A 24,312-nucleotide genomic window follows, 5' to 3' on the forward strand; every position below is an offset into this window, starting at 1 on the left:
TAAAGCTTGGAGTTACTGCAGCAGCGAATATAATCAGGCGTCGAAACCGGGGTAGAAATCCAGAGGGGTGTATCTTGTATTTTGTATTTTGTGTATTTTGTGTATCGTGTATTTTGAAAAATCACCTTCAGAATGCCAATAAATGTACTTTCCCGCCTATAACAATGCAATGCCATTAATGTACTCTTTAAGTGAATGAGCGCATCAGCGAAAAAGACAAAAACCATCTTGATATTTAATACATTGAAGTTTTAATACATTTTGTTGGTATTAATCCTCTTTTTGTTCTTCGGTATATGATGTAATTGGTTGTTCGGTAATATTAATATGTATCTGTATCTGCGCCCGAAAGACTTTGTCTAACGTATGTGGGTAGCCAATTTACGCTAATTTTTATGTCGAGCAATGCTAATTCAATAATTAGTATCACCGTCGACCTCGACCTGGACAACCTCGTTATTAAAAAAACATGCTTAATTCTTTGTAACATAAGTTCACCTGTTTGAACATTGCCATTTTGTACTTTGAAGCACGTTTTACTGTGTCCGCTTCTGCATGTGTTTTATAGGTGTAAATCAGGCATTTATTATACACCAACATTTTGTATTGCTTCCGTAAAAAGGGTTCCCGCAGCCTGTTGGTGGAGGGAAACCCTGTTCCGTCAAATTATACTACAAAACGGTTACGTATTTTATAACCTCGTTTGTTTTGATTTTGATCGCACATGATCATACTAGCAAATATGGCTGAAGGTAACATCGACGAATCGAATTTTGAAGATTTGGTATGTCTGATAAACTATTGCTTTTTACCGTTTATTCCACATAAGCATCCACACGATTCCTAAAAAACTTTGTTCGGATGTGACTTTTTCAAAAATTCATTTCTTTTTCATGAAGAAATTGTAAAACAGAAAAGTATTTTCATAAAATAAAAAGAAGAAGTCCAGGCAAAGAAAGCGGAAAATGCAAATTTTGATATACATTTTTTCTTTGTGTACGTTGTAATATGCTTACGTGTAGTATATACCACCTTTTAAAGATTGGTAGCTCAGCCCAGCAGAGCACTCGACTCATGTCCCAGTAGGTAGGGGTTAATCATCATAATAACAGTTAGGGACAACTGCAAATTAGACTATTCCACCTAAATAGGCTATGATAGACAAATTAGGCGAAATTTATCTCCTAACTAGTCTATCAACATTAAATTTGCTTATTGCAGCCTTCTGGTCCGTGGTCACACTGATCTTTAAGGTTAAATATGATCTAACAAACCTCCCTCGGATGTAGAAGTATTATTTTCCTAAATGTTTTGGTGCGTTTTGAGATATTGCTTTTAATTTGTTTTGCTGCTAATCCGCATGCGCACAACATATTTTTCTGCCATGTTTTAAAAAAACGCCGAAGTAGACTATTTTGATTTAAAAAAATAGGCACATGGTTAGGCTATGATGTCCTAATTACGCTATCACAGACAAAATAAGCTACTTGGACAATCTCGCCCTGGACCTTGTTCTAGTCGATTGGAAACGAGTTTGGTTGGTGGGCACGTTCACATGTATAACTTTTATATCCGTCATGCAAATTCTATGAAATTTGACCTAAGCAAAGCTGACTAAGTCAGCAAGTAGTGCAGGAAAAATAGTAGCGCAACCAACAAAGATTGCGAAGATATCGTCAATTAAAATTTTCCATCTACTAAATAGACTATTCTCTTAAGTTAAGCTATTAAAAATCTCCTAATTTAGCTACTAGCTTATTTAGGAGAAATAGTCTAATTTGCAGTTGTCCCTAACTGAATAATTAGGCTGTATAGAGTGGGTTTGCCCATATGCGGCCATCACCCAATTACAACCAGGAATATAAATTATGAATAACTTCATTTATTTATTACAATGCTATGTTAAGGCCACCATCAAAAATATGTTGTGTTCGCGTCCTGAAGACCCCGCAAAAATGAGTCGATCCGGCGGTTCGGCGTATTTTTCCCCTGGATTTTCAGATCGGAGCAAGCAATTTCGTTCCCAGGGCCAAGACAGTATAGCGCCACTCAGCATCTCGCGAAATTTTTTCCCGGTCTTTTCCAACTTACCAACTCGGGTTTTTATTAAAAGTGAGTCGGTCGGAGGACTCGAACACAACATATTTTTGATGACAGCCTAATTCCTTGTTTGAAACACTTAAGAACCTTTTAGCTTCAAAAAACCCAAAATCTATCAATTTAACCACTTAATTTGTCAAGAAATGTTGGTTCGAAGCTTGTTGCAGACTGTGCGCCTTAAAAATGGCTGACAAAATATTTTTTCGAAAATTCTTGGAAGTCTCATAAAAAAGTGTGAATAGTTAAATTTCAATCATCTCTGTGTGAATTATATACATACTCGGTGCTATCCTTTAAGGTGAGTGTAAAGGAAAGTGCGCATGATTTTATAATCCAAATATTATCTCTAAATAACATTTTTATAACCTGATAAGTAGATATTTTGGAAGCTCTTATTCCTCAATTGAGTGATGTAATTTTTTTGGAAAAATATTAAGGTCATTTGAGGTTTAGGTGTAGTATACAAAATTTAACCCTAACTGATGTTTCTCCTACAAAACGACTGATTTTTTTTTTTAATTTTTGACCATTCTTCCCAGCTGTATCTAAAAAGGGTTTTTACTATTTTGTTCAAAATTTTATAGTTTTCTTTATTTCATATTCTTCCAAATGCTACTTTTTCAACTTGTTTTTTTGCATATACACGGCTGTAAAAAAATTTAAACTTGCTTTTGCAAAAAAAAAATAAAGTAAAAAGCTCCTTTTTAGATATATATGTTATTTATCCTTATTTCAAAACAGTTCTCCTACACAGACGTTATTTAGTTTTGTAACAGAAAGTTCAAATACAGATTCCATTTTACCAAAAAAATAAACACTGAGAAAAAGAGTTTTGAAGTTTTGAAGTTTTTACTCACATGCAGCTACTTGTGCCATTAAAATTAAACTTGACAGGGTTTCCATTTTTAAAAGTGTGATATTTTTTATCTTTGAAAGTTGAGAAAAATATCAGCTCTTCAAAATAGTTTTTTGTTTGAAGGAAATATGTGTACATGAGCACATAAATGAAAAAAGTGGGAGTTTTTGGCTGTGGAATTTAAAACTAACATGGAACTTGCTAGTACACTTGTTCTATTGATGTTGAAATAATTTACACTCTTCTTGGTATTGAAACAGCTTTCTTCATTTTGAAAAGCCAAATTTAAGCATTGTACGGAGAACTTTGTTCCCAGACCTGCGCTATAATTTTTGAGTTTGACTTTATTGATATCGCTATGACATTTCTTGTATACACTAATATTAGTCACACAATTTATCAACGAGTTCATTTCAAAAATCCAACATGCGGATGATGCATGTTCTGAGTTTTCTTCTATACTGTCACCATCGCTTATCAATGGAACAGAAGATGAATTAACGGAATTAGTTTTTTGTTCTGTGTCTCTTTGCTGGTAAATCCATGGTTCTTTTTCTGCGTTTTCTTTTTTTTCGAATTCAAATAAGGATTGTAATGATAGCTTTACATTTTGTAAATGAGATGACTTTCCATGGCTATGAAGATGTTTTATTATGACAATTCTCAGAGGGAAATAAAATAAAGACAAAGATAATTGTTACTTCATTGCTCTTTTTTTGTTTGAAAGTTCCATTTATTTGCGAGATAACACCTCTTCAGTATGATACAGAAAGAGTGTTACAAAGATCACCACAGCGTTATTAGTGGGTAAACATAAACAAACAAAATAAACAGAGATCCAAATGGATTTTAAAAAAAAGTCATAATTAAAAAGTTTAGTACAGTTCCTTATCCACACTAGAGGATTGGAAATAATAGACCTATGAAATTTCCGGATTAAAAACAAATATGGCGCCCTAATAAGACCGCATACATTTTAAGTGGTTTTTTATGCTTTACACAATGTAAAGTTTTATTTTAATAAAAAATATTGTAATAAACAACCAGTTGTTGTTATTTTCTTTGACATTGTTCATTTTCCTATCTTAAATCGTGACAAAACAACCACATGTTTGGCCGCGTGATAAAAATAGACCCCGGTGGGTCACAAACTGAGCTAACAGGGTTTATGGGACTGGAAATGAAGCATTTTGGGAGTGTTATCAGTTGGCATATATCAGAAGGTTCAATTCCCTCTATTGCCGATTATACTATGATGACCAGATTAGAGTCTCTATTAAGAAAAATAATTGCGGCCGGTTTAGGGCGAAGTGGTCGTGAATGGGCGATTTTGGCTATATTGTTGTTTTCCTTGTTTACCCAGGGTCTATTTGTGCCGTACGCATGAGAAATTGGCATATTGGTGCACAAACATACCTGTACTTATCTGGAGCAGATGATAGTTGTTCATCATAGCAGTTAACAAGTATATTCAATTGCCCATATTGACTCACTGCCAAGGGGAATCGAACTCTGGTCTCCCACACAGAGTACGAGAGTGATAATCACTAAACTAGAGCGCCATAAATCATTATTAACCAAATTTGGTAATTGGGAAGATGGATTTTGGTTGGATTCACCACTTGTCAGCCACGTATATAGCCCCGATCAGCTATACTTATAACGATTGTTGAAATTAAAAAAGTTACCCAGGCCTAAGAATAGATAAAGGAACAACTAGCTTAATTACACACATCACTTGTAAATGCAGCCTAGCATCAAATATAGCAAAAGGTATCGACAAATTGCTTCCACCGCTGGACAAAATCTCGGTGGATTCATGGTGCCAAAATTAAACCAATGCAAGAAAATCTTAAAGCAATTCGACAGGGTTTAAGGTGCTTAAGATTTGTATCCATGATGACCCAATGAGGTTATCATTGGTCCAGCATCCAGCAAGCTAGTAGTAATGAGTTTATAACATATAAAGATGAAAATAAAGCAATGTTGAAAAACTATATTAACAATGCCATAGACTAGTAAGAGCAAGAAGGCTCAGTGGCCTGGTTAAATAAGACAATACTCAATGTGGGTTTCAAAGCACCATGCACCTTTATTAAAGCTAAGAAGTGTTTTACCTATTTTAGTTAATCCTGCCAGCTATTGCAACCTGCTGGGAAATGCTGTTAACATAAGATAAGCTGATGACTCAATAACTCGGGATATGTAACATGGTTTGCAACCAATTTTTGTGGGTAAGCTTGTATAAGCCCTATATGTACACAAAACTTGATTGCAAACCGAAATGCAGATCCCAAGTTATGAGTTCGTCAGCAAAAAATTAGGAGACCTGGGACGAGCAAACAAGTGTCATTTTGGCAAAAAAAATTATGTTAATCAATTAACCTTTATAATATCTATATATGCATTGATTAAGTTTGAATGCACACCCCTTAACAGGTCTAAATTTACTGATAAAAGAAAATGTCTAAATTTGCTATTACTGAAATATGACATCATAATTTATGCAGCATAATTAAATCTGAAATTCTTTAAATGTGAATATCTTGAGAACGAAAAGAGCTTTTTAAAAAATTTAAAAAGACTTGTTAGCTAACTTTTTAAGCTCTATAATATAAGTCCAACATACCTTGGGTTCCCTTTAATATTCTTTTGCTGTGTTTGTATTTCAGCCAAAAAATCACTATGTATATGCCATCTCAGAAGTCCAGCATTTTGACCCCCAGCAATTGTTTTATGACCTCAATTACAAAAATGCTAAAATAGAGTTGATTTACCTTATTCCATGAAATTAACGATTCATGAAATTAATGCGTTTTTTTTAAAATTCGCGTTAATTTAATGACCGTAATTAAATGCAATGTTAATTTAAAGACTGTTAATTTCATGACTTGTTAATTAAAGTACTGTTAATTTGGTTTTACAATATATAAAAGCCTACTATTTCCTCCTCATCAGGCGATACCTCAACAGTGTTTTCTTTTTCAAGGATCTTTATAAAAATAGCTTTTGTATCGTCTTCATACTCTGATCCAAGTGGAAAATTAACTAAAAAAACTTCTTCTTCCAAAATTTTAAATTTTTTAGCATTGTCTTTCCAAACAACAAGAACTTTTATTTTGATTTTCAAACCGCCTTGTAACAGAGGAGACCGTTTCACTACAGCGGATTCGACTGTTGCAGTAATTTTTGCTGTGTGTGATATCGCATATTCTCAAATTCGCGTTAATTAAATGCATTTTTGGAAACAACCTTTCTTTAATATCATTGAACCGCGTTAATTTCATGATCGTTAATTTAATTTGCTTAAATTTCTTGACTCGTTAATTTCATGGAATAAGGTAGTATTAGAAGATGCTGAAATACCATCTAAAATACCATCTTCTTCATGGAAAGTACTCTCTCTTTGTCAACAAAACTGAGCTACCTGGAGAAGTATATACATTTATCAGGGAAAAATGATTTTTCCGTTGTTTATATTTGTAAGCAAAGAGATCACCGTTATAGACTTGTTTTATGACTTTCATCCAGGGCAGAGGGATATTACTTAAAACCTTGATTCATAAGTACTTCCTTATACTCCTTTTGTAAAAAAACAAGTAACAATTTACAATACAACAGCTGCCATGACAATTCTATTTTTAATTCAATAAAGCAAGACCATGTGTTCATGAAAAAAAATACAATTCCCCACAGAATCAAAATCGATGAAAGCAATCATGTTATCTCTCACATATTCAAAATATGTTAAAAGCAGGCTTGGCAATGTAAGGAAATCTTTTATGAAAATGCAAACAATCCTTCCTTAAAAATTTATCAAGATAAAAATAATGCCAGACATGATGTATATGCATTATGTTTAAATGAGAAGTGTCAAAGAGTTTCAAACATTGTATAATACATATATAACGTTAAATATAAAAGTAGAAAGTATTTGTGCTTAGAACTGTGTTTTTTTTTAATTGGTGTGACAACAAGCTAGACAAAATTTTCTAAGTTCTTAGTTTCTCTACTAATGGATGGTGTGACATTTTGTTACATCCACTGTCACTTTGCTCTCGTCCAAATTTAAAACACACAATTTCCGCAAAACTATAATCTTATATAATAATACGAAGTGTATGTGAAATTTTCTTTGAAGTCGCCGAAAAAATTATGTCTCAAATGTTAAATTTTAGGACGTTACTGCGCGACGTCAATCACACTACTTTAACGTCAATATATATATAGGATATATTAAATTAATGAAGCCATTACAGTGCACTTAAAACTTTGAGGCCAAATAACTTGGAAACGAGGTGGTGACGTCAATGATTTTTCACCGCGTGGGTAACTAGGGACCACCTAGGACCAATTTGGGTAATTTTCCCAAACTGGGGTCCCCATATCCGTTTTGGAATGGGTGGGTTGATGACGTCATCAAAAAACCTTCAAACCCTAGTATCTCTGCAACCATTTGTCAAAGATGCATGATCCTATACATTTTCTTGATCAGCGTTTCAAGATCTATACGATGAAGGCAACAGGTATAAAATTTCTGAAAATTTTTTTTTGAGTTTTTGGCGGGTCTTTGCTGACGTCAGCAAAATTTTTAATTCCTGATATCTCCCTAGGCGTTCGTCGAGAAAATATGATCCTGTACATTATTTTAACCAGCATTTCAACCAATACACATTACAGACAAAGAATAAACAAATTTCGCGAATTTTTATATCTGCAATGCACTGCTGACGTCAGCAAAACATCTAAAACAACTTTCTTTTTATTGACCTTTTGCCTAAGTGGATTTCTCCACGGGCTTTATAGACTAGTGTTTAATAAGATATTCCATGAGACTAGAGGAATAAAATCTAGGTAAGGTTCTTTTTTCATGTTAAAAAGTCTTGAAAATTTTGTCATGTTATTTTAGCTAGCTATACCACTTTTTCAATCACCTTGACCTCAGTGTTCAGTTTTTTATTTTTATTAGAGCAAAATCTGATAAGTTAAATCACATTTTCAATTTGTTTACTCACTGTTTTACACTGTCTTTCACACAATTATTTTTCTGGATTGCATTAGGTGCAGGAACATTAACACCATAACAACTTTAATATCATGAAAGTCCCAAACCATGGTGTAATTAATTCACATGGCCATTTTCTTCCCAAAACAAACTTCTCTGCTTGTAGTGACAAGATTTGAATGTCATTATTTCCCTTTATATTTTATTTCTGTTTGCATGCTATCAAATTAATACTATCTGACATAGGTTTTTTCTTCATTTGGATTGTTGTAAAAAACGAATTCTTAGCTTTTCAAATTTTTGGGGAAAAAATTGGTTCAAATTTGTGTAAAAAAGAATGGATGTAATAAATGTTATTTTAAATTTTAGGGGATCAATGAAGTGTTATGTCAAGCTTGTACAAGACTCGGTTGGAAAAGTCCAACAAAAATACAAAAAGAGGCTATTCCAGTTGCATTAGAAGGTGAATGTTTTTATACAATTTGGATTAAACAGTTGCTTTAAACATTTACTTCAAGAAAGAAAAAAATGACTCATGGTAGCACCTAGTTCTGATGCCTATATTGTAATATTTGCATTAGGAAAAGACGTCATAGCATTGGCAGAGACTGGCTCTGGCAAAACAGGTGCATTTGCTTTGCCTGTTCTACACACATTACTGGAAAATCCACAAAGGCTCTATGCTTTGGTTTTAACACCAACTCGGTATGTTCTTATTTAAAAAGTCATATTTTTATTGCATTCCTCGGTTTTTAGATAGGGTAATTACATCAACAGTGTTAGTAAAGTCTAAGAGAAAAATGGAGAAGAAATTCTAAACAGGATTACTAATCTCAAATGTCTCAAAACACGAAATAGATCAAAAATATATAATTTGTAAAATTGTCTTTTTGACTTTATTTCCCTTAGTTTTAAATGATGGAATAAAAGTACCTGCCATCTTCAAAAGTAAATCTCACAAGTTTGTTAAAAACAAAAAACTCAAATGTCTCAAAACACGAAATAGATCAAAAATATATAATTTGTAAAATTGTCTTTTTAACTTTATTTCTCTTAGTTTTAAATGATGGAATAAAATTACCTGCCATCTTCAAAAGTAAATCTCACAAGTTTGTTAAAAACATAAAACCAGTCCCCCAGAAATAATCCAGACCTTGGATTTTTTTTCTTTGCAAAACCCATTAAAGTTTATGTCCGCAAGTTTCTTTCTACTATTCCTGAAGTTAAATTAAAAAGTGATTTTAAAAATACTCCAGAAAATTATCATGACTATGAAGGTACACACATTTTGTATGTTAACAAAACTTTTTTCTCTTTTCTATTTCTATCAGGGAATTGGCATTTCAAATATCAGAACAATTCGAGGCGCTTGGTTCATCAATTGGAATCAAATGTGGTATGATTTTTTATGCATTAATGTTATCATCTAGAGCTGATTTTCTTTACTATTTTGCTTTAAATGACACGAAAAGCAAATCATGATTCTTTTCATATTTTCTTTCAGCTGTTATTGTTGGTGGAATAGATATTATGACACAGAGCCTTGCACTGACGAAAAAGCCACACGTGATTATAGGTATAGATTAGATATCTTTATTTTGGAATCCATAACCTGTCATCTCTGGTGGATGTGCCTTACTATTTACTTTTTTGCCTTGGTGTATTAGCTATATAGACATTATTTGCTGAGAATTGTGATCCTAGCGGTAGCAGAAAACTTTAAGTACAAACGAATGTTCTTTTGTTTTTCATAATACTTGTGTATGTCAACTCTTCTGAAAATCACACTATAACTAACAAGGAAATATTTAAAAAGAAATTGGATGTCATTTTATTTCTAGCCACGCCTGGACGCCTGGTTGATCATTTAGAAAACACAAAAGGATTTAACTTACGGTCGTTAAAATATTTAGTAAGTTGTGCATTGAATTGTTAAAAGCTGGACAGGCTACTGCAATGAAAGTTTAATAAAGCGTTTGCAGAAAGACAAGTTTTAAATGCTCAAAAGTCAAGAACTATTCGCTGCATCAGGGATTAAAACACAAAACAAAACTTGAAAATTTTCGCTTTTGTAAAATTCAAGTTTAGAGTTTGATAAATAAATGTAAATGTATAACACCAAAGATCCTGGCGGATCATGAAACTGTGAAATGTTTTTTTTTCTTGGCATTTAACATGGGAATAGGTTTTGATATCTTTAGCAGTTGTCTATTTGATCGATTCTTGTTCTTGCACGACTTTTGTGGCTCAAATGGAAGCTTTATGCACTAAGACCCCTATTTACAGGGCCTTCATTGATGACACTACAATTAGGAAGCGAAGAGGCTTTTCTAAATACATAATAATAATAAAAAGGAACTTGTGAAATTTTATTTCGCCTGAAGTATAAGAACCTAATGCATTTAAAAATATATAGTCTAGAACTAAACACTTATTGCCATTAAATGCAATGAAATAAGAGTAAATGGAAAAATGGATTTTAAATCATTAATGACATTGACAACTGTGATAATAAGAATCCAATTTCTTTGTCCTCAAATGGCTTGTCTTGATGTATGCGCATGCGCGATTACTGAAGAAGTAACTGATAAAGTAAAATATGCAGTGTTTGAATCTTTTTTGTAGATAATGGATGAAGCTGATAGGATACTCAACATGGACTTCGAAGAGGAGGTACTAAATGCTTATTAACGTGGATTTTTTTGGTCCACCTTAGCGTCTCGCTGCATCATGTTATATTAGTATCTGTATCTGCCGGACCTTATAATTCCTGGAATCAGACAAGGGCGAGAAAAACCTTAAAGACATGGAAATATGAAAATTCTGTGCCTTGCCTTAAAATGTCGTGCTTAACATATTTTTCAATAATTAATTTTCGTAAGTTATGTTCAGTACTGCCATTTTTTGTATAACCAAGTTTTTTTTATCTGTCTGTGCGCTTCGAAACATAATATCGCTGAAATGATAGTTATATCCTTAACCCCCCCCCCCCCCCCCCCTCAGAATACTGAAAATACCTTAAATTTGTAGTAAGTTTGTATAAAAAATTGCCAAAAACCAAACTCTTGCGTGCCAATATTTTGTTGCTTGCCCTAACTATTATTTAGCTTTAATTTTCCGGGAAATGTTGTTTGGAAAATATGGTGGATATAAAAATGAGTGTCGTCATGGCAACTATTTTTTAGAGTTGAGTGACATCGTTCGCTCAAAAAATGTTTTAAAAATGTTTTATAAGATTTACAGGGCTTGTTGGGACATTTTTTGCATTATTTCTTGTTTTTCACATTAGTGTATTCACAATTAATATAAAAATTTTACGAATCTCAAATTTAAGCTAATTTTCTTCCGATTTCTACGAATGAGATGATGTCATTGGAAAAAGGGTTAAAGCATAGAACTAATGTAAAACATTTTTATTTTAGGTTGATAAAATTTTAAAAGTTCTCCCGAAAGAAAGACACACGTATTTATTTTCAGCCACAATGACAAAAAAAGTTCAAAAGTTACAAAGAGCTTCACTGCAAAATCCTGTGAAGGTTGAAGTCTCCACCAAGTATGTAATCTTTTTAAGTAGTACGTTCTTTGACACAGCATATTGTCTTGTATCAAGTTTTATAAGTTTTATACTAATCATGACATAGGTATATATACGTTGTTTATGTAAGTTGTTGTTTTTTTAAGCAACATGTTAGAGGTTTAGCTAATAATTGTGAACGAATTCTTTAAGTGGTATATTTAAGAAACAAGTAATGATTTGTTTAGTGTATATACATATGCATACTGTGGTTGCTAGCTGTTTACGTTGACTCTTGGTCGTATTAGATCAGTTTATTTTTGCACACCTAGCGTTTATTTCACAATAAACTCAAGCAATAAACAATCAATACAAAAGCATTAAAAGAAGAAATTGTGGAAACCAAAATTTACGCCCCTTTCCCTTGTTCGGTTTTGTTCGTTATAACGTAACCCCTCCAGACCCCATCCCCCACCCCTCCCCAATGTTACCTTGACCTACCCAGGAAATTCAATATTAGAGTATTGTGATCTGTTTTTATTTGGTAGATTTCAAACTGTGGAAAAACTGCAACAAAGTTATATATTTATCCCAAATAAATTCAAGGTACCACTTTTCTATTTAGAATTGTTTTTGTATGTGGATTAACCTTTGAGAATTTGAGATCGTAGAGGATAAGAAAGTTTTTTCCCAAAAACAAAGCGGGAAACTTACGTTAATTTGTTCTGTTATTCAGTCTTTTTTTTAAAGATATTTATTATCTAGCCCTGACTGCGTTTTAGAGGAAAACTTGACTAATCGAGACGCCGTTTATAGACCATTACTAATTCTTTTTTAGGACTGCTATTTGGTTTCCATCATGAACGATCTGGCTGGCAATTCTTTTATGATCTTTTGTGGAACTTGTAATAACGTTCAAAGGTACTACCGGGACTATTTTTTGGTTGTCAAATTCGCAGTCTCCGAAAAATTATTGTTGCATGGCATGCTTCTTATTACTGTTTTTATTACTGTGAATTTTATCTTGGATTGTTTAGAATCTGTTTACTTTTGCGCCATCTTGGTTTTCATGCAATACCACTGCACGGCCAAATGAGTCAGGTAAATTTCCATAAAAATACTTTTAGTGTGTTTGATTTTTCTCACTGAGACAAATTTCTGTTAGATAAATACTGATTATAAAATTGAAGATTTTCTGTGTTAGACATTGGGAGGGTACCTCAAATGTTCTCTTTGTTTTTGTCCCATCAATCATATCTATGATATCATTTAGTCGAAGCGGCTTGGAGCTTTAAATAAATACAAATCAAAAACACGTACTATATTGGTGGCCACTGATGTTGCTAGTCGTGGTTTGGATATACCTCATGTGGACATCGTGATCAACTTTGATATTCCTACCCATTCAAAGGTAGGTTGTAGCTTACTTACTGAGGACGTTTGTGAAATGAAGAAGTTTTTTTCACTTCAGGGAAAGGCTGGCTCCTTCGGAATCTTTCTTAACTTTTATAAGAAAGATCCCGAAGAAGAATTTCAAATTCAAAACAAAAGCATTTTTTTTAAAAAATTAAAAATGTCTATGAACAGCAGTTAGTGAATACTTTGACTGCAATAGCCAATGCCAATATACCCAAGGGGAAGCAATTTTTGACTTTGATGGGTTTAAAATTTTGCGGACAAATTTGATCGTATATGTTAAAAGTTTTGTGATTGGCAAGGTGTAAAAAAGCACATAAAATGGTTGTCAATACCGTTTTCTTCAATATGCTTTATTGTTTGAGCACCAAAATGTTGTGAATAGGTCCTGAGCTACAATTTTCGACATAATGTTTAGGAACTTTGCGGGTGCGATAAAAATGAATGTGACGAAACTAAAAATTTGGGAAAAAGTATGAAGTCCACTGTAAACATTCACAAATTCGGAGTGCAAAATTTTGTCCACCTTTTTGCAAAAATATATTCTGCTGGATTGTCAATTTAATACATTTATACAATTGTGGACCCAACAAGGTTGCTTTCTGCAAATTTTTGACTGGAAATTTGTGCATTTTGTTCTTTCTTGATAGAAAATACGTGAAATTAATTATTTAGGATTATATACATCGAGTCGGAAGAACAGCTCGAGCTGGAAGATCTGGAAGATCAATCACATTTGTAACCCAGTACGTTTTTTCTAACTTCGCTTCCTGTTTTTTAAGAAGCATACGATCTTACCTTATCTTATCCAGTCACTGTTGATTAAAGTTTAGTTTTTTGTGCCAGTAAAAATTGTTCTATTTGTAATTTAACACTATTGTGGCTATCGTTTCGTCCTTTAAAACCGGTGTCTTGTCAAATTTTGTTCTCCAATCCTAGATACGATGTTGAATTGTATCAACGCATCGAGCAGCTAATTGGAAAAAAGTTGCCTTTACACCCCATGGTTGAAGAAGAGGTTATGCTATTAGTTGAACGAGTAACCGAGGCACAACGATATGCAAAACTGGTATATCATATGTTTTTTTACAATTTTACGAAACATAAGGCGAAGGATATAAGGTACTTTTAACTGCTAACTAGCGAAATATTGCGAAATTAAAATGAAATTAATAAATTCTTATCTCATAGTCTTCTGATGACGATGTTGTGTTTATTAAAATCTTTAAAGTGTTAAAACATGATAAATATATACAATGCCGATTTTCCGGCAAATATTTAATTTAATTTAAAACATATGACACCAATGAACAGAGACAATATACGTGGAAGGATAAAAAATATTGAAAGTTGACATGTCGTAAAATAAGTTTATTAACAAGGAGAACTAATCAAACACTATCCCGAATATCCAAGATAAAATTTGATAATACTATATTTTTAAAAAATGTTCAATGTTCTGGAGCCTCGTAGACACAATAAAGTTGATGTAACTAACGAAAACGAAATCTTCGTTCTTATAAAACTTGTTGCTTGTGCAACTGGTATGTTTCTGTTTTCTGCTATAATTTCGGAAAAACGTTTCTGAAATCTCATGCCTTATCAACCAATTCCACTATTCGTTGCGAATCCTTCTTTTGTTTTTATTATATAGCCGTATTTTTTCTGTCTGTCCGCAAGAAAAGTGTTGTGCAACTAGCGCACGAAATAGCGTGTAATTTAAAGACGGACGACCCCGTGCAGTTTTCCACGAGTTAACGAGTATGATTATTTTCATTGCGAATACTATTTTCTTGCATTTGTGTAGGAGTTGAAAGAAATGCATGACAGCAAGAAACGATCGATCGATATCGACGATGAAAGCGCTTCATCCACTGTGGAGGGTTTGACGAAAAAAATGAAACAAGATCAAGATCAGAAGAGAATAAAGAAAGGAAGCAAATTTAAAAAGAAGTTTGGAAAGAGATAACATATTTTCAGAATATATATTTGTCAAAAAAACCCACGACTTTTAGTGAAACTAGTATTTCAAACATGTAACGGTTTAAAACACTCATTCCAATTTGGATGTTTTAGAAAGGTAAATGCAATGCAAGTATAAAAGTTTTCTCGAATTCGCAAGTGTAAAAATCCCATAAAATCTTCTAAATATTTTGTTCGTAAAGATCTGAATACCGAAGAGAACCAACCCCGTCACCAGGATAATTTGCTTCTCGGCGTCGCTGCGCTGTAAAAGATGCTGGAGTTGAGCTTGATGAAGTATCACTTTTTCAACTTTTACTGATAGTGTAAGGATTGCGCAAGGTGTTATGTAAAGTTATATTATGTAGATCCTCCATCTTCCTAGGTGATAATACATAAAAACGAAAATAAACCAACCTGAAAAGCTGGCGGTCGGAATGTGTTGTTTCCCTGAAAACCAAAAGTGAGTGCAGCTAATATAATTGCAACTGAACATTTTTGATGAAAGATAATATTATTACAGATATAAAGTCGCTACAAGTGTGTTATAATAATAAAAAAAGTGTTATAAAGTGTGTTATAGAAAAAAAGTATAAAATCTAAAAATAACTCTCAGTAACTAATTGCATGCCTTTTTATATAAGAAACTAGCTTTGGCTACTGAGGCCCAAGTTTCTTATTTTTTCTGATTTTGAGGCTAAAAGTTTCTTCAGTTTCTTAAGTTAGTAGGTCATTAACTGTACAGGACATCTAACCAACGTTTAAAAGTTTTGTTTGGAAAAATAAGGGTTGTTTCTCTTTTATAGTTCTAGTTTTGGCTGCTATTTGATCAATTAAAAAAAGTGCTAAAGGCCGATATACACAGAAGAATATTCACAAAGAATATTCACCTTTTAAATATTCTTTCAATATTCTTCTAATACTAGTCTTTAGCCCGTGGAAAAATCCACGGGTTCGCCCGTCCTTTTTATACTTAATTGCGTGCGTCTCGTTACTTGCGCAGCTAAGCTACCATTTTGCGTGACAGACAGACATACACGGGTATTATTATATAGCCTAGCCGTTAACCCGTGGAAAAATCCACGGTGTCGCCCGTCCTTTATATATCGCATTTCGTGTTTCTGTAACAGGACGCGGTTTTCGCGGGCAGACAGACAAAATACGGCTATTATTAAAGAGATGTTTTTGGTAAATACACGTAAAAATGTTAAAAGAATATTGTAACACCTGCCTACTAATTTTATATTTTTTCGTTATTTCTCAAACATATACACGGAAGATTGTTACAGTCAGAGTGCAACTATGGATAACTTTGAGGAAGAAGCTAATCTTCTTATTACTATCATTGCTACTTGTAATAACGTTAAAAGAAGAGTAAAAGAAAAAACCTTGTGAAAAGCGCACAGTTTAGGTTAAGAAATGGTTACGAAGAGATGTGGCGCTTATTTTGGCTTAATTGCTGAGATTTGAAAGTTTTCGACGTTATTTAAGAATGAATACTGCAGCCTTTGAGGTAAGCATATTTTAGACGCATAGTACTTTCTCTCTGCAACCTCGAATCCATGTTCCTCTATGTTCTATTATGGTGTGCGTGTCGTTGGGCAACCTCAAACCCAGGGCTGTATGGCTTTTGGAGGACACTGGGAACGAGGTTACATCGTGGGTTTTAAGGGTGTACATCCCTGTAGGGAAGTAAAATGAGATAAAATCCTTATGCTATAACTAACAGACATTTTCACCCTCTCCTAGAAACTTGTGGAATTGGTTGGTCCGAAGTTGGTCAAGCAAACGACAATGATGAGAACGCCAATTTTACCCTGAAGAAAAATTAGCTATTACTCTTTGTTTCTTGGCCACTGGCGAGTCGCATGAAAGTCTAATGTATCAATTTCGGATCCATAAAACAACTATTTCACAGTTTATACCTGTTGTTTGTGCAGAGATATACAATACGTTGAGAGAAATCTGTTTGAAAATTCCAAGTACCAGAAAAGAGTGGGAGGAGTACGAACATGAAACAATGCGACGCTGGTAGTTTCCATATTGCTTTGGTGTAGCTGACGGCGAACATGTTGCTATTATTCATCTACCTGACAGTGAATCAGATTTTTTAACTACAAAGTTTTTTTAAGTGTTATTGGCACTTGTAGATTATGATTACCAACTTCATATTCGTTGATTTTGGTTGCCAAGGTCGTATCAGTTATGATAGCGTTTGAAATAGCGCATTTTACAGTGCTTTAGAAAGAAATCAGCTTAATCTTCCAGAACGAAAGATGTTGCCATTATCAAGTGACCCCCTTTATCACGATTTTGTAGCTAATGATGATTTTCCTCTACGAATACACTGCCTGAAGCCTTACCCGCAATCCGGTTTGACTTTGCGAAAGCGCATATTTAGTTATCGCTTATCCAGTAAATGTAGAATCTCGGAGAATGCATTCGGAATATGGGTGAACCGTTTCAGAGTTTTTTCGACAAAAATATGTCTTAATCCAGACAAATCCACTATTATCACTTTTGCTCGCTTGTACTAAACAACATGCTTCGTGATCTTTTCAGAGATTCGTACACTCCAGATGGTTATGTCAACCGAGAAATGTAAGACGGGACGTTACTCAAGGGAAGGAGGTTTCATTGACTTTGTATTGCATAGTCTTCCAGTTAATCGCAGTAATAGAGCAAGTCATTCAGCGGAGTATGTACGAGACGTTTTTGCAGATCAATTTTGGCGCCTGGGCAAATTCCGTGGCCATGGTTTAAAAGAAGGCCATTAGTCATATGCACGTTTATATACGATATGTTAACTACTAATTTCTTGTTACAACAATGTACGTATAAAATATAGTTTGGTCAAGGTGGTCATTAAAACAAACAAGTTTACAATATTTGTGTTTTATGTGTAGTTGAAAATCGAGTGTCACTGATATTTTCTTTGAGAGCCAATTTGAGGCGGTGTGAGTATGGTTTCTAGACGCATACATACCATAGCCATGGGACATCACGTGGTTCAATTGTAGGGGTTGTGACGGCATGGTATTTCGTTTGGTGTTAATTACCAATTGTTGAATCTCCGGCTTTAAATCATCTTTGTCATCACCATCGGATACTTGTGTCAGTCGTCAGCATCTCGCAATATATTTCATCATCATTTTTTTTCTGCATCAACTTTTTGCAAAGGGTTTCGCTGCTCATTGTTACTTTTCCAAGATGCAACAAGTTTCCCCAGAGCAATTGTAGCTGATTCCATTACTTTGTTCGCATTTCTAACTTGCGCATCTTCAGCAATACCATGTCCCTTAAAATGTCTCCTATACTCTTCATTACCATAGGTTGCATACGTTTCATGTAACCTAACGTGGACATTTTATAGCGTTAGTCCTGTCTAAAATTTTTTGAAGATATATGTTTCTTTCACAGCTTTTCATTTCATGTGGGTAAAAGCGCAGTCGGTCTGGTCTTTAAAAATACAGCAAAGCAGATTTAAGAGGATTTAAAAAAAAAATGGATGATTGTTAAGCACTGAATTGCTCGTAAATCGTTCTGCACATTTAGTTTAGACAGATAGATCAGGATGCCTTGTTGTTTGAAAAATTAACACGCGGCGTCATACTAAAAAATACTTTTTTAATTGGCAGAATTAGGTCCATGGAAGTTTAAAAATTTATTGTGAATGACAACGAAACGCCGCAAGTAAATCACAGCACATAGGCGTGGAGAGTTTACAGGGGCTCATTCTTCCAGGAATAATGGTTTCTTAAAAAATAAAAAACTTTGATATAAAAAACAAATCTAGTCAAAAAACTATATTAAAGCTCTATATAATATGCGTCCCCGTTTGTCTGTTGTAAAAGTGGGGTCATGCTAAACCACGCACAAAATTCTTAAGAATAACAAATGCGATATAGTTTTATCGACTTTGTTGTGACGCGGACAAGTTCCCTAACTAACTGCACTTAACACAAATACTATTGTTGCTGCCAACAGCATTTTCAAAATTTCGCTTTTTAACAAGATCATGAAGTAGATAGAACTAGCCGCAGTGTATCAACAGGTCATTCTTGACGTCATTTAAATTTAAGTAACCAGTTTTTGTTCATTGTTTTTCAGCCTAAGTAGATTTTAGGCCTATTATTATGTGATTAGTCTAATCGACTTGTCTCTATATTAATAGCCGTTTTCTGTTGGTTTTTGTGCAAAAAAATATCGTGCTAACGGACACAAGAAATGCAGTATCTAATTTCTTTTTTGGGGTTTTAAAAAATCTTTGTTTAATTAAAAAAATTTATTATACAAAAGTCATGGGTGATTAACTTTTATTGTTTCATCGATGTAGTTTCGTCACCCCCGTACGATTTTATATTACTAAAAACAGGTAGATAGGAACTAGCTACATAGGTCACTGTTATCTGCTTTTAACTAGCTAGAATACTCTTAATGTTACATTAGTAGGGTAGTTATATATTTTTGACTAAAAAATGTTTATTATCGAAGCAATCAAAGACACTTCAGGGCAGGGCTTCGATAAAAAATCAGCAAGTTAATTGTTTTCTTGTTTGTGATTTTTATATATAGCTAGCTGTATGAATGCTGGCTGAACAGACAGAAGCAAAACCAAAATTAATCTATCAGAATTCAGCATACACCGTACTATAACATAAGTAACAGCTTTTCTAGCACATCAGGAAAGTTCTGGAACTAAAAGTTTTCAGTAGACTGGGTACCATTACCTTCTAGGCATCTATCGTATGTACCATGTCAACATATATATCACCAGGCAATATTAAAGATCCCGCCTCACTTGGCGAAAATCAATAACTGGGAAAGCTTCTATTCTACATTGCATTGTATTTGATGGTTCTATGATCTCCAAATATAATTATTCAGATAGATATTAAATATCATGACAAAAGTGAAGTTTTTTGGGCATTATTAATATTCTGGTGGCATTCTCTCAAGATTTAAAAAAAAATAATTATTTGAAAAACGAGACTTATTCTTAGAAAAGTCGTTATGAAGTGTTTGACACTGTTAGTTTCACCTCGCAATTAAGGCCCGGAACAAACAGAATTTTTTACGAGACTAAGTTATTTGTTCAACTTTTTGCTAAGGAATTTAGTGATAAGAATCATTTTTAGTCCCGATATCTTAAGAAATGCGGGAAGAAATATTTTTTAAAACAAAACATTTGAATAATCATATACAGATTTTTTTAAACGTTTTTGAATCAATATTTATTCATCGTCATAACAGTGCAATACCAAATTTTAATGCCGTTTCACCTGTTGTTCATTGTGCCGAATAATGTTCATACATGTTTTCTATACAAGCATGGCATTTATAAACATCTGTAGGCTTAAATTAGGTCATTCTTTAAGCGTATGCTAAGCATTATGTAAAGCCTAAGAAAATGTTGTGAAGTTTTTATGTGCTTTGTTTCGTAAGCAGTTGCTCTTTTTATTCTTTATTCCTGAATTAACTATCGTGCAGTTAGATTTAAGTTGTAATTTACAGATGTTTAAAATTTAAATGGAAAATTTTCCTTCAAATAAGCACATTTGAGCCTGATCGTGTTTTTCATTAACATTCTCCAATAAATCTTCTTGCTATTAAGCATAACCTAAACATCTTTCAAGCCTGAGAAAGTACTTTTCATAAGTATCCTTAAGTCTCATTTTGGAATTTTAATTGCTTGTAAAAAACGCAGTGCTTTTAAAGTTGTTTTGTTTGCCAGATGGATTTAAGATCTTGGATATATTGAACTGCATTTTTAAGTGTGTATATATTTGGCTAACTATATTGTAATGATTCTCGGGCAATATTATTTTTTTACCTTTTTAGCTATCAAGTTATGAAGTTAAAAGTTATACCGTGCTGCAAAGGCCCATTGTTAAGGGTTTTTAGCCAATCAGCACTGCGGGTTTCCCGTATAAACTGGTTGAAAATTGCTAAGTGAGTAATGCCAAATTTAAATCGAGAGAAGTGAAAAAAAACAGAATCCAATTTTAGAGAACGCGCTTCGCAGCCAACTTCTGTTCCTTTAACGTCAATAGCTTAATTTAAATTAATGAAGCCATTACAATGCAGTTATAACTTTAGCTAAATAATTTTAAAAAAGGGTTAGTGACGTCAGCAATTTTATACCGCGCAAGAAACTTGAGATCATCTGAGATCAAAATTAGACTAATTTCCCAAAGCCAGATATAAGCAACATAGGGCTTATATCCTTAAATCAGTATAAAAAGGGTTGAGGAGCGGGAAAGACAGTATAATCAAGCAAAAAGAGTTCTCTTAGAATAGGGTTAGTGTGCGAAGCCTTATACTTCGTTCAATTTATTATAAACGCATACGTTTTTCAGCACACATATTGAAGAATACAAAGAAAATTCCTAAGTACCTAACCTTTCGTAAATAAGAGAAACATTTCTTTCGTTTTCCGTGTTTTCGGTTTTAAATTTGAGAGTTAGAGATTGTCGTTTGCCCTTGCTGTGTGCTTATTTAATTTTGAACTTTGGGCAGTTATTTGAACTGAATAATTATTTGGTACTTATTAAAAACGTTTTTGGAATAAACACATTACAACCAAGCTATGTGAGATAAACATCTAAAAGTCTTTTCTTTATCATATTAACAATGAAAACAGAAACGTCGCACATATTATACATGTCACATCACGCCCCCCCCCCCCCCCCCCCCCCCCCGCGCAATATAGCGTGTTGGAATTTGATGAGTCGAACAATCATAAACAATTAATACTTAGGAACTATCTGGGAGACAAAACGATCGGGGTATAAATTTCCGGGGGGGGGCTATAATCCTGGGGGCAATGAGTAATGGGGGCAATAGTCCGGGGGCCAATCTTCCAGATAGAAATAATGTGAACTGTCCAGGGGAGGAATTGTCACTGAACCCGCGAAAATGATGAACTTTATTTATATTCTTTTATTCCCCTGCTCAAATGATTTTTAAATTTTTCTCAGCAGTTTTTATTGTTTATGTTTTTTTTCCTCTTAACTTCTTTGAATGAAGAAATTTTTATCGTCGTGATCGATTTCCAATTTTAATTTGCAGTTTTCGCGCCAAAAAGTCACTTCAGAGTCAGTACGCTAAAAAAGTGAAATACTTTTTAATCTGAAGGTCATAAGCGGAACTGGACTAAAGGTTATAAGTAGACAACTAACTTTTTAAAAAAGGTCCTTGGTAAGAAAATTTTTTGCTCGCCTGAGTGGCAAATTAGCTTTGCTCCCTGAGAAAAAAAACTGTTCTGAAAGTTATATTAGCCTTATAAAAAGCGCTTATCGAAAATGTTGTGTTATATTGAAAATGATTGTATTTGAACATGCACATCAGGAAAAATAAGGTGGCAAACCAAATCTGTATGATGGGGTTATATAAAGCATATACTTGAGTGAAATGTGCTGACGTCAAATTTATTAATGATATTTAAAATAAAAAATCATATAAATTTTACTCAAGATGAACTGGTCCTATTAGCTAATATGCTCAGCTAATAAAGTTGTTAATATTGCATTTATGCACCGAACTGAGCCATAGTTAAATGCGTAAGCGGTGGGATTGTTTACGAACTAGATGCGCACTTTGAAAATACTTGCTCCTTTGTTGGACAATCTTGTTCATATCCATGTGAGATACAGAGTAGGGGAATATAGAATCGATTGCCATGTCTCGTTGAATGCATGTTAGGTATGCCAAAGAAAAACATACAACATTTTTAAAAGCCACATTCTGCATTATTCTATGTTTATACCCGCTAAAACAAAACGTCTAAGAATATAAGCAGATGCAACAAAAAAGTAAATAATAAAAAAAAAAATAAAAATAAAATAAAAATGCAAAATGTCCATTAAAATCAAAGGTGTCTAACAACCGTTACGTAAAAACCTAAATCTGCTGAAACTAAATCCTATTTTACACCATGGAAAAAGTATACCTGGTATTAAAAATATTTCGCCAAGCAATACAAAAAGGGTTGTTACAGAATTTCCACAATGTACAGTTTGCAATAAGTCATACCAAATCAGCTATTCAGTCAATTGCATACAGCAACCCTTCTGAAGTTTTTCACAAAATATAAAAAATCAGAGTTATTAAAGGAGAGGCGAACTGCTGAATAAAAGTTCATGATGACAGTGTTGATTTGAAAAACCAGACCGTCTAGCTTGGTCTGCTCCATAAAAAATAAATGTACATGTTTTAGCTATCATAACAAAAAAGTCTAGAAGCAAAGACTAAGAATGTTTTTATGTTTCTTACATGAAAACATTAAATTTCACGTAAAAATTTGCATAACGACAACACACTAGACCCAAAATACAAAATAGTCTGCTAAAAATACAAGTTTTGTTTACATATTGTGGGCACTAAGTCTTTTTCTTCGAACAAAGATATCGTTACAACTTTATATGAATATATGTCAATCAGAAGTTATTTATCTACACTAAATAATAATCTAAAACCTAACATTGTTTCAATAGAAAGAATAGGCTAAATAAGACCTTTCTAGGAAGCTCCTGCATTTTTCTGCCTGCCACGCAGTTGTTAAAGTGAGGATTGCTTACCGCGAAAAAGGTAAATATTTAAAAAGGTCTGTTATTTTATAGTAGCTACTGAACGTACTTAGCAAATTGATATTCACTTTGTGGGTGAAGGTAAAATAAGTAAAAGAAAAATTCGTAAATAAAGGTGAAGCTATTATATTGCGCGTTCGATTTGTTGTTGATTATTTCCGGTCTTTATATTTATTTAAATTTGGCGCCATCTCATTGTAACAAACGTTATCGTTCGAAGCTTGTTGTTTGTTGTGGAAAAAAACTCAAAACAAAAAAAAAATGTTGTTGTTGGTCATTACAGATATTTAAATGTTCAAAGAAGTTTAAACGAAGATTAAAGAATGCTATAGTTAAAACATAGACATTTAAACCAGTATTTCTGGATGGATTAAAACATGCCTGAACAGATACAGAAAAAAAAGTAATACTAAATTTACAATTACAGACAATGGCATAAATATACTTGCATATTCTATGCATATCAGAGATAAAAATGCTCCAGAGATATTTCCAAACTGTTTAAGCACCATTCGTATACTTTCCAAGTAACTTTGATGTTCAGACGATACAAGTTTGGCGAAAACGATGACTATAAATAGCTCTTCGCCCATTTCAAACAAAGTCAAAGAAGCAACATATAACACCAACATTCCAATTTTAAAATCGAATTCATGGCGACCACTAGCGAAAATATACTGACAAATTGATACCGTGATAATGGAAACCTGACTGGCAAGACCAATAGCATATACAACTAAATTTCCCATTTTGATCTTGATACTTAGAATATATAGTAATATGTTGAGAATTCCATTAGCAGCAAAAGCACAAGAAACAGCTTCGTACGGCATCGATAATATATCCAACAAAAGAATTGGGAGGCCGCGAA

The 24,312-nt window shown here is 33.4% G+C and overlaps 1 protein-coding gene across 1 annotated transcript; it reads left to right on the top strand.

Annotated features, from left to right (window-relative positions):
* Positions 1-679: 679 nt before the first annotated feature.
* Positions 680-14,892, top strand: LOC130648830 (probable ATP-dependent RNA helicase DDX47). Its single transcript, XM_057454932.1, has 15 exons — positions 680-784; positions 8,331-8,424; positions 8,543-8,666; positions 9,293-9,357; positions 9,466-9,537; positions 9,803-9,873; positions 10,587-10,634; positions 11,384-11,514; positions 12,024-12,081; positions 12,314-12,396; positions 12,513-12,576; positions 12,749-12,886; positions 13,567-13,637; positions 13,831-13,960; positions 14,699-14,892. Exons 1-15 carry the CDS (start codon positions 725-727, stop codon positions 14,858-14,860), a joined length of 1,371 nt encoding a protein of 456 aa, XP_057310915.1. The 5' UTR covers positions 680-724; the 3' UTR covers positions 14,861-14,892.
* The last annotated feature ends 9,420 nt before the right edge of the window (positions 14,893-24,312 follow it).

Source organism: Hydractinia symbiolongicarpus, chromosome 7, assembly GCF_029227915.1.
Source record: "Hydractinia symbiolongicarpus strain clone_291-10 chromosome 7, HSymV2.1, whole genome shotgun sequence".
NCBI lineage: Eukaryota > Metazoa > Cnidaria > Hydrozoa > Anthoathecata > Hydractiniidae > Hydractinia > Hydractinia symbiolongicarpus.

Excerpts from the sequence above, each read along its gene's own strand:
- LOC130648830 (XM_057454932.1), top strand. The coding sequence starts at position 725 with ATGATCATACTAGCAAATATGGCTGAAGGTAACATCGACGAATCGAAT. Across the intron at positions 9,358-9,465 it reads ATCAATTGGAATCAAATGTG|CTGTTATTGTTGGTGGAATA; the intron begins GTATGATTTTTT and ends ATTTTCTTTCAG. Across the intron at positions 11,515-12,023 it reads AAGGTTGAAGTCTCCACCAA|ATTTCAAACTGTGGAAAAAC; the intron begins GTATGTAATCTT and ends TTTATTTGGTAG.